Genomic DNA, 15,077 nt, shown 5'->3' on the forward strand with positions numbered 1-15,077 from the left:
TTCACTTCAATGTCAAAATATTTAATCTCTCTCAATACAAACATCATACATTAATACAGTACGAACAGGCTGGAGGAAGATTCATGCCCTCACAAATAAATTAATGCAGATTTCAGAATTATGTACACATCTGGAAATGTACAGCCAACCTGGGCTATAATGTTCAATAAATTAGGAAATATTACACTTCAAGATAATAAACGGACCACTTAAAGTTAAAAACAAAAGAAATGCAGGTTTGCTTTAGGTGAGTTAGAAATCGCGTGTGTGTGTCTATATATATATATATATATATATATATATATATATATATATATATATATATATATAATAATTAACATTTAACCTAGCACAACAAGAACTGGCATTCAATTACAAAGGTCAAATGGGATATAAACCTCAAAATTGTATTGATTTTAAATAAAAAATATTCCAAAACTAGCAGTACCGTGGCAGTGAAGATCTTCAGATCTTCATAAATGCAAGCAACAAAATTGAAATAAATATTTCAACTGCAGCTGCAAAGGGAAGGAAGTCAAAAACAAATTCTAGCTGTAATAAAATAAAGATATAAATCAGTAACAAATACATTAAAAAAAACATTTAAAGTGAGGTTTCTTCAAATGCTTGTTTCTGTAATACTGTAAATAGATTTGTGCCAGTTTATAGAAAGGTAGCCCTCAACATCTAGCATTTTGTGCTGTTGTTCATTAAAACGCAGTGCAGGACGTGTGCAACGAAAGCAATCAAATACAATTAGCTGCTAAAATATGCAGAACAAATCTGTCTTGCATCTTCTCAACATCTTGTGCACATTCCCCCTGAACTCTAAATAAATCACGCCATATTTACATTCAGAAAAGAAGATCGTGTTACACTAATGTGCTGGGAGCATTTTAATGCTTGAGTTAACTTCAGCAATCCAAAAACATGATGGAAATAAAGTATTAAAAAAGCTTTCAAAATACCTGGAATAATGTGCAAAACCACAAACCAGAAATGAAACGCATATAAATGCATTCATCACTTACAGTACTCTTTAGAAAGGAGAAGTATAGAAGTGAGGAGAAACGTCCTTCTTCTGACCTTCAGTAACATGCTGGACTGACTGAACCCATCCTGAACACTGTTCTGCACGGGACGAGCTCAAACGCCGTCCGCTCTCCATCAGACTGGACTGTATCTCTCAGGTCAGAGTAGTGAACTCTAGCGGTGCTGCTCTGGGTCTGGACGAGGGTCACACACAGTCTCTGAGAACCCAAGCCATCCAGGCCTTCAGCCCCTTCGACACAGACCCTGAAAGAGAGCCACAGGAACATTCATTCTTCATAATGAGCCTGAATATTCAGCTTTTTCAATGAAAAGCATAATGCATTATCAGAATATTTCCAACACAGAGTGAAGGTCTCTGTAGAGATGTTTTGTTCCATATACAGTTGATTAAAAAAAAAGTCTTCAATATACAGTATTTATTACATGGTAACTACCGGTATTTATTTTTACACTACTGTTTAAAGGTTTGAGGTTTGGAAGATTTTGAAATGACTTTGAAAAGTCTCTCATGCTCAGCAAGGCGGCACTTATTTGCTCAAAAACAGTAATATTGTAAAATAGTATTACAATTTAAATGAACAGTTTTCTATTTTAATACATTTTGAAATGTAATTTATTCCTGTGATGTGAAGCTGTATTTTGGATCATTCCTCCAGTCTTCAGTGACAGCCGACATGAATGAAAGCGAGGCTGTGAGGAACACGCAAGCATGTCTTTTTTGCAGGTAATCTCTAATATTCATAAGCCATAAGTTTGCAAAACAAAACAAGAAACACCTTTTTTTCTTTCTGACTGAATGACAAACACCATAGTCCTTAACAGGTTCATATTCATTTGCAACAAATTGTGTTTGGTGTGGACTCTGATAGAGGTCTATTAACTATTACATGCCATTAATCATGTTTTCATTGCTAGTAAACACATGACACTCCGTTCAATAATAGCATTAGTTAATAACACTGTCAAAGAACAGAAAACTCTTTACATTAAACATCAGGTAGCTCTGCTCAACTAGCATTTGATACTATACAAAAATCTAACCTATCCTTCATCCTAATAGATTTTTGCATCACTTGTTCCCCAATGTATCCTCTGCACTGAATGGGTGCCGTCAGAATGAGAGTCTAAACAGCTGATAAAAACATCACAGTAATCCACACCACTCCAGTCCATCAGTTAACATCTTTTGAAGCCACAAGCGTCATGTTTGTAAGAAACAAGTCCATCATTATTTTAGCTTTAAAAAAATCACTTCTGGTCAAAATACAAGGCCATAATGTTGCTTTCTCCAGTGAAAAATCCCATCCTCTGTTGCCCTTATCAAAATCCAGAGGCATATTTTTTTCTTAATGATGGATTTGTTTCTTACAAACATGCATCTTTGTGGATTATTGTGATGTTTTTATCAGCTGTCTGGACTCTCATTCTGACGGCACCCATTCACTGCAGAGGGTCCTTTGGTGAACAAGTGATGCGATGCTACATTTCTCCAAATCTGTTCTGATTAATAAAATCACATTGTATGGATAAGCACAGTTTGATCAAATGTTGGAGTTCAGTCTGACTGTGTAATATTGAAGTGTGCTGTGTGTTAGTGTCTAGTACCTTGTGGGAGCTCTATGCACTGCACACACACACTGCAGAGCGTTCCTTCACTGCGAGGCCTCCATGCGGGGACATGCAGCCTTCTCTTCCTTACTGTGTGTCTGCTCCTGAGCCGCCGGACCGTTCGTGTTCGTGTTCGTGTTCACAGTCAAGCTCCGGCTCCGACCCGTCAGCTTCCACAGCTCACTGGCAAAAGAAACGCCCTTCCGCTTGTCCTCACGAGCGATCTGAGGGACAGAAACAAATATATTAACATACTTAAACATCTATAATGTTAAAAAAGAATTACACTTAAAGAAATTCATTAAAGAATTATGAAAAATCGCTCGTTTCAACAAATGTTTATCAACACAACATTAGTAATAAATGTTTCCAGAGCAGCATATCAGCATATGAGAATGACTTCTGAAGGATCATGTGACACTGAAGACTGGAGTCAGCTTTGCATCACAGGAATAAATGACATTTTAAAATATATTCAAAGAGAAAACGGTTCTAATAGGTTGCAACCATTTTTCACTATATTACTGTATTTTTGATCAAATTAATGTAGCCTCTGTAGTGCTTCCTTTAGGTTTAAGATGATGCATTAATAAAAATGCAACAGAATGAATCTTTTTTTGTGTGTATGTTTTGTTGTGTGCCGGCCTTCAGTCTCACATGAACAAGTGTTCACCTGCTCTTTGAGTTTGAGTGTGAACTTCCCAGCTCCCTTCCAGCGGCTCTGAGCCTGGAACACACACTCGTGGTCCTGCAGCACACGCTGGCACGGTTTAGCCGAGGAGGATCTCTTTCCAGCCGCGTCTTTAGTGAGCTCCTCCATCAGGACGTAGTCACATGGGTTAGGGTTGCTCAGGATGCTCAGAGAGTACTTTGCTTTGCTCAGAGTCTACGACAGACAACAGCAGCTTCGATATTTTGATATTAACACGACAGAGAAGAAATCTTTGAGTGGGGTTGCGGTGATCTTCTGACCTGCTGGATGATGTCCTGGGCGGTGCTGTAACGCAGGGCTTTGATGACAGTGTGAGGCTGCTCAGGAGAAACATCATGAACCTGCACCAGGAACGTGTGGTCCTCTCCGCTGCTCACCTCCTCCACCCCCTCCATCACTGTATTCCTCTCACTGATGTTCTGCTATCAGCCAGCAGGGGGAGCAACACATCAAGAATCAAATGATGCACGAATAAATAAATAAAAGCAATGGGTGTCGATATCTGATGAAATCTGTATGGGTCATTGCTGTTGTGGGGTACGTTTATGTTGCCGAAATATATTGGAAATCCTTCAGGGTTATTTTTTTGGTTTTGTTTTAATCCCAAAATCTTATACATCATGTCGCTGAGGAAACTAACAGATTCTTAAAATTTTCTTTAATCTAAATATTTCCAACAACAAAGACATTTTTTATTTGGTAACCAGTTAAGAGTTTTTAGTTTTTAGTTTAGTTGGCAGTCTTTATATCCTATTGAAATCGCCAACATTTAATAATAATAATAATAATAATAATAATATCAATACATGAGTCTTGAGCATATTAGTATGATTTCTGAAGGATCATGTGACACTAAAGTAATGTGGAGTAATGGCCGTTGTTAAGCTTTGCATCACAGGGATACATTTGACTTTAAAACATTTTCAAATAGACACTTTATTTAAATTGTTAAAAACATTTCACAATATGGCTGTTCATGCTGCGTTTTTATTATCAAATAAATGCAGCCTTGGTGTGCTTAAGAGACAAAAAAAAATGTAATTAAACTTTTTGACGATAGTTTATTCCTTTTTCAAAAGTTATGACGTTGAAAAAGGTACTGCGTAACAGGAATGACCCTTAGAAATGTAACTGAATGAAAGCAAGCACAATCTTGCGCAAGGGTTATACCTCCTCCTTGGTTTTGAGGTATATTCTGCCCACATATCCGTCCTGCGGCTGCCAGCTGTGAGTAACTCTCAGGAGCCGCTCGTCGTTCGCCAGGGGGCGCTGCTGAGGGGCTCTCTTTGACTCGCACTTCTCCTTGGACAGAGGCATTTTCTCCTCCATCAGGAAGTAGTTGAAGGAGGTCGTCGGAAATAACTGGCAAGAAAGACACTACTTAAATGTGTTTATGTGCTGAGGAATGAAGCAAATGTGAAGCAGTCCAGTAAACACTGGAGTGAACACTACTTCAAGTAGTAACTTGTTCCTAATGACAGAATGGATGACAATCATCCTCCACGAGGAGGATGCACGCTTTGGCAACTGGATGAACTTCCAGAGAATCTTCCCTGATGGCACCACACACTACTTCATCTACATTTGCACCCTCTGAACCGTGTTCTGGTGTGTGCTAACCTGTCTAAACTGGCTGGGCTGACACTTACAGAGTCCAGGAGCTTCTTGGCCGTGGTGTATTCATCAACACACATTACAGTGAAGGGTTCAGGGCCTGGAACTCCATGCACTGTCACTTTGTGCTGTTGGGAGGCGCGTCTTTCCTCCGTGCTGAACAGCTGAGAGAAAAAACGACAGCAGAGCTCATATTTTTTACACATTCCAAAACAGGTTATTAATATTGTTTCAGAGCTATTAAACAACTCCTGACAGTTTAACTAAATAGTATGATTCAATCACAATGTGTTTACAGTCTGGGTCATGAATCTACAGTATTTTTGCGCTGAAAACATGCAAGAGAAGAAAAAAAAACCCTCTACCCAAGTTTGAGTTAGTAATTTACACACTTGTTTACCTACGATCCTTAAAATACTTTTGTAACACACAAATACAATAAATATGATTTTTAAGTATATTTGACAAGAAAACTATATTTCAGTCTTTCTGCTTCAAAATGTCATGTTTAATTCAATGTTACTGGCTGGTTTTTTTTTTTTTATTATTTGTACAATTTCTGAGAGAGACCCTTCCTTTATTCAGTATTTTACCACTGGCATGGCACTTCTGTATACAGTAGCATATCTATGTCTTTATGATTTCCTGTTTTTAGTGAAACCAGGCTGCACTGGGATGACAGGGACCGAGGGAGAGGAACGCAGCACAATCCAGAGTTTTTAAAACCTCAGAAATATTTGCACAATGTTTTCTCAAGCACGCTGTCCACTTCACTGTGGGACTGTAAGGCACATATAGAGGAATCGTGAATGTAAACGGTGTTCTTCCTGCTGTCTAGTTCCACTATATTAACACAAATATCCTGACAGCTGTGTGGTTTATCTCACCGCAGACACAGACAGAGGTCCTCCGGTGGGACTCTCCTCCATCCTACGGCTGAAGATGAACAGACCAGAGATCTCCAGAGACTCGTTGTGCAGGTTCTTCAACTGCAGGTGTCTGTAGCCTGGAATAATAAACAGAAAGACAATGTTTGACGCATCAGTAAGTGCCATGGTCAAATGGAGTAATCGCAAGCTAAATTAATTACATAATGTATATTTTCTGTACAATATACAACCTATTTATATATAAAATGGTTTTAATGAAGTCACTTCTGCTCTCCAAGAGTGCAGTTATGAGCTCAAAAAAAAAAAAAAAAACACCCGGTAAAACCTGAAATATTGTGAAATACAGTAGTATTAGAGTTTAAAATAACTTTTCTATTTTAATATATTTTAAAATGTAATTTATTCCTGTGATCCAAGCTGAATTTTCAGCATCATTCCTCCAGTCTTCAGTGTCACGTGATCTTCAGAAATCATTCTAATATGATGATTTGCTGCTCAAGAAACATTTCTGATTATCAATGTTGAAAACGGTTGTGCCACTTAATATCAATGCAGAAACATTCTAAAATATATTCAAATAAAAAAACTATTATTTTCAATTATAAATTCTTTTTCAAAATACTGTTTTTATTGCTCAAATAAGTGCAGCCTTCATGAGTATTAGAGGCTTCTTTCAAACATTTTTTTTTTTGTGACTACAGTGTGTAAAATGCATATTTTGACCACCGTCTATAAAGCAGGCTGCAGTCATGGATCAATAATCAGCACTGCAGTAATTACACTATGCTCCTGTTAGGAGTTCTTTACCTGGTTTGAGGTTTTTGAGGGGCAGTATCCGCTGAGCGGTGACCTGCGAGCTGTTGTTCTCCACGATAGAGATGCGCAGAAACGCCATATCCTCGAAGTGCACATGAAACTGGAAGTGCTCGTTCCACATGGGATTGAGTGTGTTACGGTGTATAGGCTTGGTGCGGAAATGGCAGCTGTCTGCCGGCATGCCCAACACCTCCACTTCCACACAGGGACTGCCGCTTGAGTTCCCCGGACACACGTTCTGGCCCGACACAATCTGTGTGCACATGAATTAATGAAGGTCTGTTAGATTAGCTAAGAGTAGTTTTGACACTAAATAATGTGGCTAATATACAGTAGGATACACTTACAGTGAGAGTGTACAGCGTGGGGGTCATGTTGTCAAGGTCTCGATCCAGAGGGTAAAACTGCTTATAGAGAGGGCAGCTTCGCTCCCACAGGACCGGGGGCTTCAGCACATAACCACAGTGACCATTAGCCTCGAACAGAGCCGCGTTCAGCTGCATGGGCAGATCTACAGCAAAATATACCAGCCACAAACTAATTATTTTCTCAAGAAAGACTGGCTCAATTCTGGAAATAATCTTTAGAATAATGCTTTTCACCATATCTGAATATTTATTTTTAGTCCTATTTAGTGAAATGGTACATGAAATCAATTCAAAATAAAAACTGCTGTTTTCCTGGAACACTACAAAACAAATGATTGTATTTAATAACTGATGTATTATTTATTGGTTTAAATTTAAATAAAATAGTACATTTAATTAATAATATCTTAAGGCAAGACACGCCAGGTGAATAAGGTAAAAAAGTAACCGATATTGCCATACTTCCCCAGTTGATTAAGAATAGGAATTGTTTTTTGTATAAGTTCTCTTAAATGTTGTTTAAATGTGAAAATAAGGCATTATCTAATTACAGTATATATGTACACATTTAAAAATCAGATAAAGTCGGGGACAAAATTCATGTTTCATTTTGTTGACATATTAGTGTCAAATGTTTTTACCAAGGGTATTTCAGGTGTCTTTTTTTTTTTTTTTTTTTTTTTTTTTTAAATCGCACCATAAATTAGAATGGATGCAGTTAGCAGCCAGAAAAAAAAAATATATAAAATAAAATACCTTTACCATGTACGTAGGAATAAATGCTATATAAATTAGTCAAATGATACTGTATATGCACAAACCCCTCTTCAGAATATAGATAGGAATAAAATGGTAAAGTTAAATAATTTTGAGAAAACAGCTTTTAAAAATACAAACCCGATTCCAAAAAAGTTGGTACACTATACAAATTGTGAGTAAAAAATGAATGGAATAATTCACAAATCTCATAAACTTATATGTTATTCACAATAGAATATAGATAACATATCAAATGTTGAAAGTGAGACATTTTTAAATGTCTTGCCAAATATAGGCTCATTTTGGATTTCAAGAGAGCTACACATTCCAAAAAAGTTGGGACAGGTAGCAACAAGAGACCGGAAAGAGGAGCAGCAGGAGGACCAATTTGCAACTTATTAGCTCAATTGGCAACCTGACTGGGTATAAAAAGAGCCTCTCAGATTGGCAGTGTCTCTCAGAAGTAAAGATGGGCAGAGGATCACCAATTCCCCCAATGCTGCGGCCAAAAATAGTGGAGCAATCTGGAACAATCTCTGTGCGTAAGGGTCAAGGGCTGGAAAACTATACTGGATGCCTGTGATCTTCAGCTCTTAGACAGCACTGCATCACATACAGCAATGCTACTGTAATGGAAATCACACCATGGGCTCAGGAATCCTTCCAAAAAACATCGTCACTCAACACAATCCACAATGCCATTCGATGTTGCCGGCTAAAAATCTATAGGTCAAAAAAGAAGCCATATCTAAACATGATCCAGAAGCGCAGGCATTGAAGAACTTGCATTTTCCAACATGACAATGCCAGACCACATACTGCATCAATTACAACATCATGGCTGTGTAGAAGAAGGATCCGGGTACTGAAATGGCCAGCATGCAGTCCAGATCTTTCACCCATAAAAAACATTTGGCACATCGTAAAGAAGATGCGACAAAGAAGACCTAAGACAGTTGAGCAACTAGGAGCCTGTATTAGACAAGAATGAAACAACATTACTATTCCTAAACTTGAACAACTCGTCTCCTCAGCCCCCAGACGTTTGCAGACTGTTATAAAAAGAAGAGTAGATGCCACACAGTAGTAAACATGGCCCTGTCCCAGCTTTTATCAGATGTGTTGATGCCATGAAATTTAAAATCAACTTATTTTTCCCTTAGAATTATACATTTTGTCAGTTTAAACATTTGATATTTGATAATTTTTTTGGAATCGAGTTTATACAGTATATATCATCAGTGATGGATGATTGGATGTTTTCTTTCCACTAATCTGACAACTTCCGGAAAACTCACTATAAAAATAGCCTGACTGATCTATAAGCATGATCAATATATAAGTCTATCATTATCATTTCCACTGATTTCTTTAATTCCTGTCCTGATGAATCTCAGCTGATCAGATGATCTCACTCTTTACCATCAGTCTGATAGTTGAGGGCGACCAGCTGGATCCCGTGCAGCCAGAAGATGAGAGGATTGGGGTTGGCGGAGTCGATGCGTGTGGCTGCAGGGTACGTGCGGAGCAGCTGGCAGCTGGTGTGCTGGATGAGTTTCTGGGAGTAGCGGCGACACAGGCGCTTTGCAGCGTTCTCATTGACAGAGGAGATGTGGTAGCATCTGGGTGTGCGGATGATGGAGCTGAGAGAGGTGCTCGGGCTCAGAGTTAGTGATGTTTGTTCCTCCCAGTTCATACGAATGCCCTCCAGACTGGCTGCAGAACCAAAAACACTCATTTGATATTAAGTTGCTAGTGCAACTCGAAAGGACCTATTAATTTATTTCACAAAAACTGTTTAAAAGTCAAACTAAGCACTATGAGATAAATATCTTATGTGTGACATCTACGATTTGACAAAGAAACAAAAGCAGAATCAATGGGTAAAGCCTGCAACAACAAACATGTCCAGCAGGATTTGGGTTTTGCATATGGTTGTTTAAAGAACAGTTAATACAAACTTGAATGACTGACTTTGCTGAAAATGATAAAAAAAAGAAAAAAAGAAATATATATATATATATATATATATATATATATATATATATATATATATATATATATATATATATATATATATATATATGTTTTCTAATTTTACAGTTGAACCGTCTGAATGAATCAAACTGAACTGTAAACAATTCAGATCTTTTTGACTGAATTGTTGAGTGATTCATTCATTAATCTGACATCACTAGTTCTTATTCTAAATAGCTGATGGAAAACACAACAGATGATTGCTAAAATATTATCAGGGAAAATGGTTCTCAGGTTGGTATACTGTTTTCTCTATTATCTGTAATTATCTGTAATATTTTCCCACACAGCAGTATTCTGTGCCACAGTAAAAAGAGTCTATTGATGGCCCTGTGACTGAGGCTTTCAAGCTGCATAAAGCAATATAAAAGAATCATAAAGCTGACCTATTGCATTCAAGATCGTTTTCTATCTTTCATTGCAAATACATGAAAGAGCAAAGTTCTTCAAAATTTCAAGATTTGGAATGTTATGAGTACGAGTAAATGCTGACAGGATTTTCAATTTAGAGTGAACTATCCCTTTGATAAAAATAAACTGCTGAAAAAAATAGATGAACTTCTCTTAAGATGGTAGGAAGTTATTAGTTTAAGATTCAATTCAAAGAACCACTTGCCTTCTAAAAGTGCTTCTACTCAAAAAGCATGTGCTTGTTTTCTCATACAGTCAGTCACTGGAAATATTCTGCAGAAAGGCATTTTTATGTGCTTTTGAGGGACTTCAGTATAATGGAAAACTTGCCCTTTTCCCATGGGTGCTTTAAGTGGGTGTTCTATTTCCTGCGTGCCCTGTGCACAGTTCCGTGCAAAACCGAGGCGGCCGTACCTTTCCCTGGAGCTCGGACCAACGTCACGGGCTCCCCGGGGCTTCCGCGAACAGGAGCGCTGCCAAAGATGGATTTCCGGCTTTTTCTGTCTTTTCCCCTTCCAGGGCCTGATGGGGAGAGGGTGGAGAGACCTAGTTCCCATGCACACAAACAAACACATATGTAAGGTCACGGCTGCAGGGTATGTGCTCCTCCAAAACTCAAGAGCTCGATGCTGTTTGTTTGTTCAAGGCTCGCCTCTGGGACCATTACAGTTTCCAGTAAAGCCAAACACCTGAATCTAATTTACCCACCCCTTCTGACCAATTCAGCAAAATCTGCAGCAGTTTATATTAGCCTTGTAGCACAAATAAGCAAAGGATGAAGTATTGCTTATTGTAAATTTAAACTGCTACTTAGAATTGAGCTTGATAGACTACATTTGTGAAGAAGTAGCTTCCCCAACACATTAGGTCTTTGTCAGTCAGTTGTGGACTGCATGTACAAATCACTTTATAAGGGAACCACAGTAATCATATGAAATGGCACACCAAAATTATATTCTCTCAAAAATTGGAAATGTATGTTATTTAAAAATTAACTAATCAATTATATTCAACAATGAACACTCAAAATAATAACTGACTTGTATATAAACATTTACATTGAACGTGAGGGAAATTTTATATTAACTTTTTAATGAATATGATTATGATTCTACTGCAATTCAGAATCAGAATCATGTTTATTTCCAAGTACTGTATGTAAATTGGTAAATTGGTGCATGACAAATACAAAAGAAAAAAACAAGAATAAATAACAATGAGACAAGCAATTTTAAAGGAGTCATATGATGTTGCTAAAAAGAACATTATTTTATGTATTTGGTGTAATGAAATGTGTTTATGCAGTTTAAGAAAAAAAAAAAAAAAATCCATGAAAAGAATTTGCAAATCTTCCCACATAGTGATGTAGAGATGTGGAGACATGTTTGAATGAGTCTTAACTTTTATAAAGAATCTCTCTTTGGATTTGAGACTTTAGTTTATGCAACTTTACAGATCTTCTTTATGCACCAGAGCTTGTAACACTCCAAAGAAAAGTAATAATTTTAATCGCATCTTATGACCCTTTTAAAATAAGACAAGTAAAAGATATACAATAAGAGCATAGAGAGAAATAAAAATCAGGAAGATAAAATATATAATACAAAATAAATATGAACATTAACTCTACATTTGTGCAGAAGTGGGAAAGTGCAAATGTTCACAGTTAAACTTAAATTCATTATTCCTGAACATTGTGCAAAATTTGTTGCTGAAATATAAACATTTAATTGATTAACAGATTGCTATGGACATTGAATGGCTTTCCAGTAGTGCTGTCATACAATTAATCGCAATTAATCCAAAATAAAAAAGTTTGTTTCCATAATAAATGTATGTACTGTGTATATTTATTATGTATATATATATATATACACACACACACACACACACACACACACACACACACCATATATATATATATATATATATATATATATATATATATATATTTATTTATTATGTAAACAAAAACTTTTACTTTGGATGTGATCAATCATGATTAGTCGTTTGACAGCACTACTTTCCAGATAAATGAAATGTTATGTGACACTGTTTTGAAGCTCTTTTGTTGACATCTTTATGTTTATTAATGACATGATAGATTTCAGCACATTGTATTTTCTTTCTTTCAAGAAGCTGTACCTTCTGATATTCATGTATGTTTTCTGCAATAACTAAGAGTAGGTTATTGTGATTATTGAATGGGAAGCATGCTATAATAAATACTGTTTAGTGAAGTTTTTGGTCATGTGTCAACTGAAAACAGTATATTGTTTGCACTAGACACTGATACAGTTAAAATGCACCAAACTTTTGGCCAAAACTGAAATAATTTCAGGCAAACCCAAAAAAATATTTTTGCCCAGGTATCTCAGGGTGTCTCAGAGGCAAACAGAACGTCATTTCTCACTGTGCTCGTGTAATAACAAGATGAGATGTAAACCTGGGAATTTGATAGCCTGACAGTAGATGACCAGATCAGAGAGCTCTTGAGCGATCTGTCTGCTCTCCTTCTCATTCTGGGGCAGGTAAAACTCCTCTCCTAGTTCCATGTCAAACATCTGCAAGGACACAGAAGAACATCCATCACAGAAGTATTCAGGTAGAAAGAAACTCAAATGTTCATCGCTACAGTTCTGTACAGACCTTTCCTTTGCTTCCCGCTTTCTTAAACCGCTTGGGCATCTCATCATTGGACTCATACTGAAGTTTCTCAGTGGATGACTTGCCTTCAGGTTTGTCGTCCAGAATATTGTCTGCAGAAAAGAAAAAGATTAAGAAACATCTCTAGATAAACCCAAAGATAAATTTCTTCAGCCAAAACATAATGTGATTTACAAAAAAAGAGAGAACAATTCCATCTAAATATAAAAATGAACAAAAACGTTGCAAAGCACATAAAGGTGAAGCAGTCACACATAAAAGTCAGTCACACTGACTGAGTTTGCTGTTTAGGGTGAATTATCCCTTTCAAATCTGTTTTATAGTTTTTTTTCTCTGTTGTGATGTATATCCAAATAACATGTAAAGTGGTACTTGATTTTGTCCATGGGGAATTTATTTGACTCACTTGATCATGTGAAGTGAGAAGAGATGTCATTGTGAAGGGTAGAGGATGTTAATGTTTTTGATTAAATATTATGTGGACACATGAATTAAAAAAAAAAAGTGCATGGATAAAAAAAATTCTAACTACTACAATATGCCATAAAAATTGAAATGATAACTTTTAATTATGATTTCATGGTAGATGCCCAGTCAGTTTTTTCAATAATGAGCAATGTTCTGACTTCCTCACATCTCATAATCCCATCTAGTGGGCCTTTATTTGATTGACATCACAGGAGCATTCATTCTGTAGGTGTGCAACCCACAGACAGTCAGGACGCCATTGGAGTCCAAGGTTTATCACAAAGCTGAAGATCTGTATTTTACCTTATGATGAAACAAATCTCATTTGATTTTTGAAATCCGTCTCCGATGGTAAAATCATGGCAAACGCATACTTGAGGAAACAGGTTGACTGAATGCCCAGCATTCCCCTGACTACACAAACTCATAGCTGAGTCTCTGGGGAAAGCCGTATGGGAAAGAACAAAGTCTCTTTTAACAGAGAGCAGCCCAGGGCCTGAGAAACCAGATGGCTTTGTTTTTCCCCCACCGTTGAGCCAGTGCCGCAAGCAAGGTCGAGCCATTTTCAAAACACCAAGGACATGGAAGCAAACGTTGAAGCAAGCTTGGGTGGTTTTGTTTATACACTGTACCACCCACCTTTGTACTCAGAAAACACTGATTTATTCATGGCAGAAGCAAACAGCACAGACCTGATGGATCTCAGACATAGGCACAATTCTTCTGCTTTGAGTTTCTCAGCTGTGCATCCAAGCAATAACATCAGAGTCAACACACCAGCAGAAAATAGCAGTAAGAGCGACACACAGCATCTCAGCACACATTTACATAGGCAGTTGACATGACATGTACATCTACTGTCCTAAATTTGTATAGTTTGGCTGGACAGAAGAGAATACAAATTTTGTCCACAAACATACAGTCATCTACCAAAATTTTACTTTTCCGCCACATTTTAAGCAAGTAAAATGTAAAAATGTCACTGTGGTGACCAATGCACTGGTATATACGCATTATCTAATTGGAGTCTCCCAATTGTCACAAATGACTGGTTTAATTATCTAACAAATTTGAGTTTTAAACCATATTTTAAACCATGTCCATTTGTCAACTACCCATGTACAATAACACACGATACATTTACCTTCCTGGCCATAAGAAGCAGTGGAAGCATTGAGGACATCGGCTAAAAAAAAGAGGGATAGAATGAAAGAAAGGAGGGGGAAAGGAAAAGGTCAGCATGCTACAAAGTGAAGGTGACATCGTGAGAACGGTAAAAGATCATGAGGGTTAGTGAACAGAACAAAAAATTCCACACAGTGTTCCAATAATTGCTGTCCATTCGAGTTGAAATAAAGGACACAAACTGTCTTGAGTAATGCAAAGCATGCTTACCATCAGACAACGACTCATAATCATAGTCATACTCGTCTTCCTCCTCTTCTTCTTCATCATTGTTTCCCAGGGATGTTCCAATGACTGTGCCATTGTTTGCCTGGGCCTGCATGTGAGCCAGCTGATGTGCCTTTAGAAAAAGAAACCATTTACAAAAAAAACTTTTCAACTATTCATTCTTGATTTGTTAGATGGAAGCTTCATGGACTCAATAAAATGTGTTGATACTGAAAATGTTTAACAGATAGTCAAGACCACAATAAAGCTGTGCAGATTTCC

General features: G+C 37.2%; 1 protein-coding gene across 8 annotated transcripts in view; it reads right to left on the reverse strand.

The window, feature by feature from the left end:
* LOC128025020 (1-phosphatidylinositol 4,5-bisphosphate phosphodiesterase epsilon-1) overlaps positions 1 to 15,077 on the reverse strand; it is a 98,487-nt gene continuing 83,410 nt past the window's right edge. For 4 of the 8 annotated variants that reach the window (XM_052610969.1, XM_052610976.1, XM_052610974.1 and 1 more), the window contains 15 exons: positions 14,799 to 14,928; positions 14,548 to 14,589; positions 12,918 to 13,027; positions 12,715 to 12,832; positions 10,683 to 10,814; positions 9,243 to 9,536; positions 7,041 to 7,204; positions 6,685 to 6,946; positions 5,875 to 5,993; positions 5,023 to 5,151; positions 4,544 to 4,735; positions 3,634 to 3,795; positions 3,335 to 3,547; positions 2,659 to 2,885; positions 1 to 1,296 (listed from right to left, as the gene is read on the reverse strand). In XM_052610969.1, coding sequence (XP_052466929.1) covers positions 2,706 to 2,885; positions 3,335 to 3,547; positions 3,634 to 3,795; positions 4,544 to 4,735; positions 5,023 to 5,151; positions 5,875 to 5,993; positions 6,685 to 6,946; positions 7,041 to 7,204; positions 9,243 to 9,536; positions 10,683 to 10,814; positions 12,715 to 12,832; positions 12,918 to 13,027; positions 14,548 to 14,589; positions 14,799 to 14,928 — 2,247 coding nt within the window. In that variant the 3' untranslated portion in view covers positions 1 to 1,296; positions 2,659 to 2,705. The remainder of the gene's footprint in view (positions 1,297 to 2,658; positions 2,886 to 3,334; positions 3,548 to 3,633; positions 3,796 to 4,543; positions 4,736 to 5,022; positions 5,152 to 5,874; positions 5,994 to 6,684; positions 6,947 to 7,040; positions 7,205 to 9,242; positions 9,537 to 10,682; positions 10,815 to 12,714; positions 12,833 to 12,917; positions 13,028 to 14,547; positions 14,590 to 14,798; positions 14,929 to 15,077) is intronic. The other 4 variants (XM_052610977.1, XM_052610973.1, XM_052610970.1 and 1 more) reach the window with 3 other exon arrangements.

Source organism: Carassius gibelio, chromosome A12, assembly GCF_023724105.1.
Source record: "Carassius gibelio isolate Cgi1373 ecotype wild population from Czech Republic chromosome A12, carGib1.2-hapl.c, whole genome shotgun sequence".
NCBI classification, from domain to species: Eukaryota; Metazoa; Chordata; class Actinopteri; order Cypriniformes; family Cyprinidae; genus Carassius; species Carassius gibelio.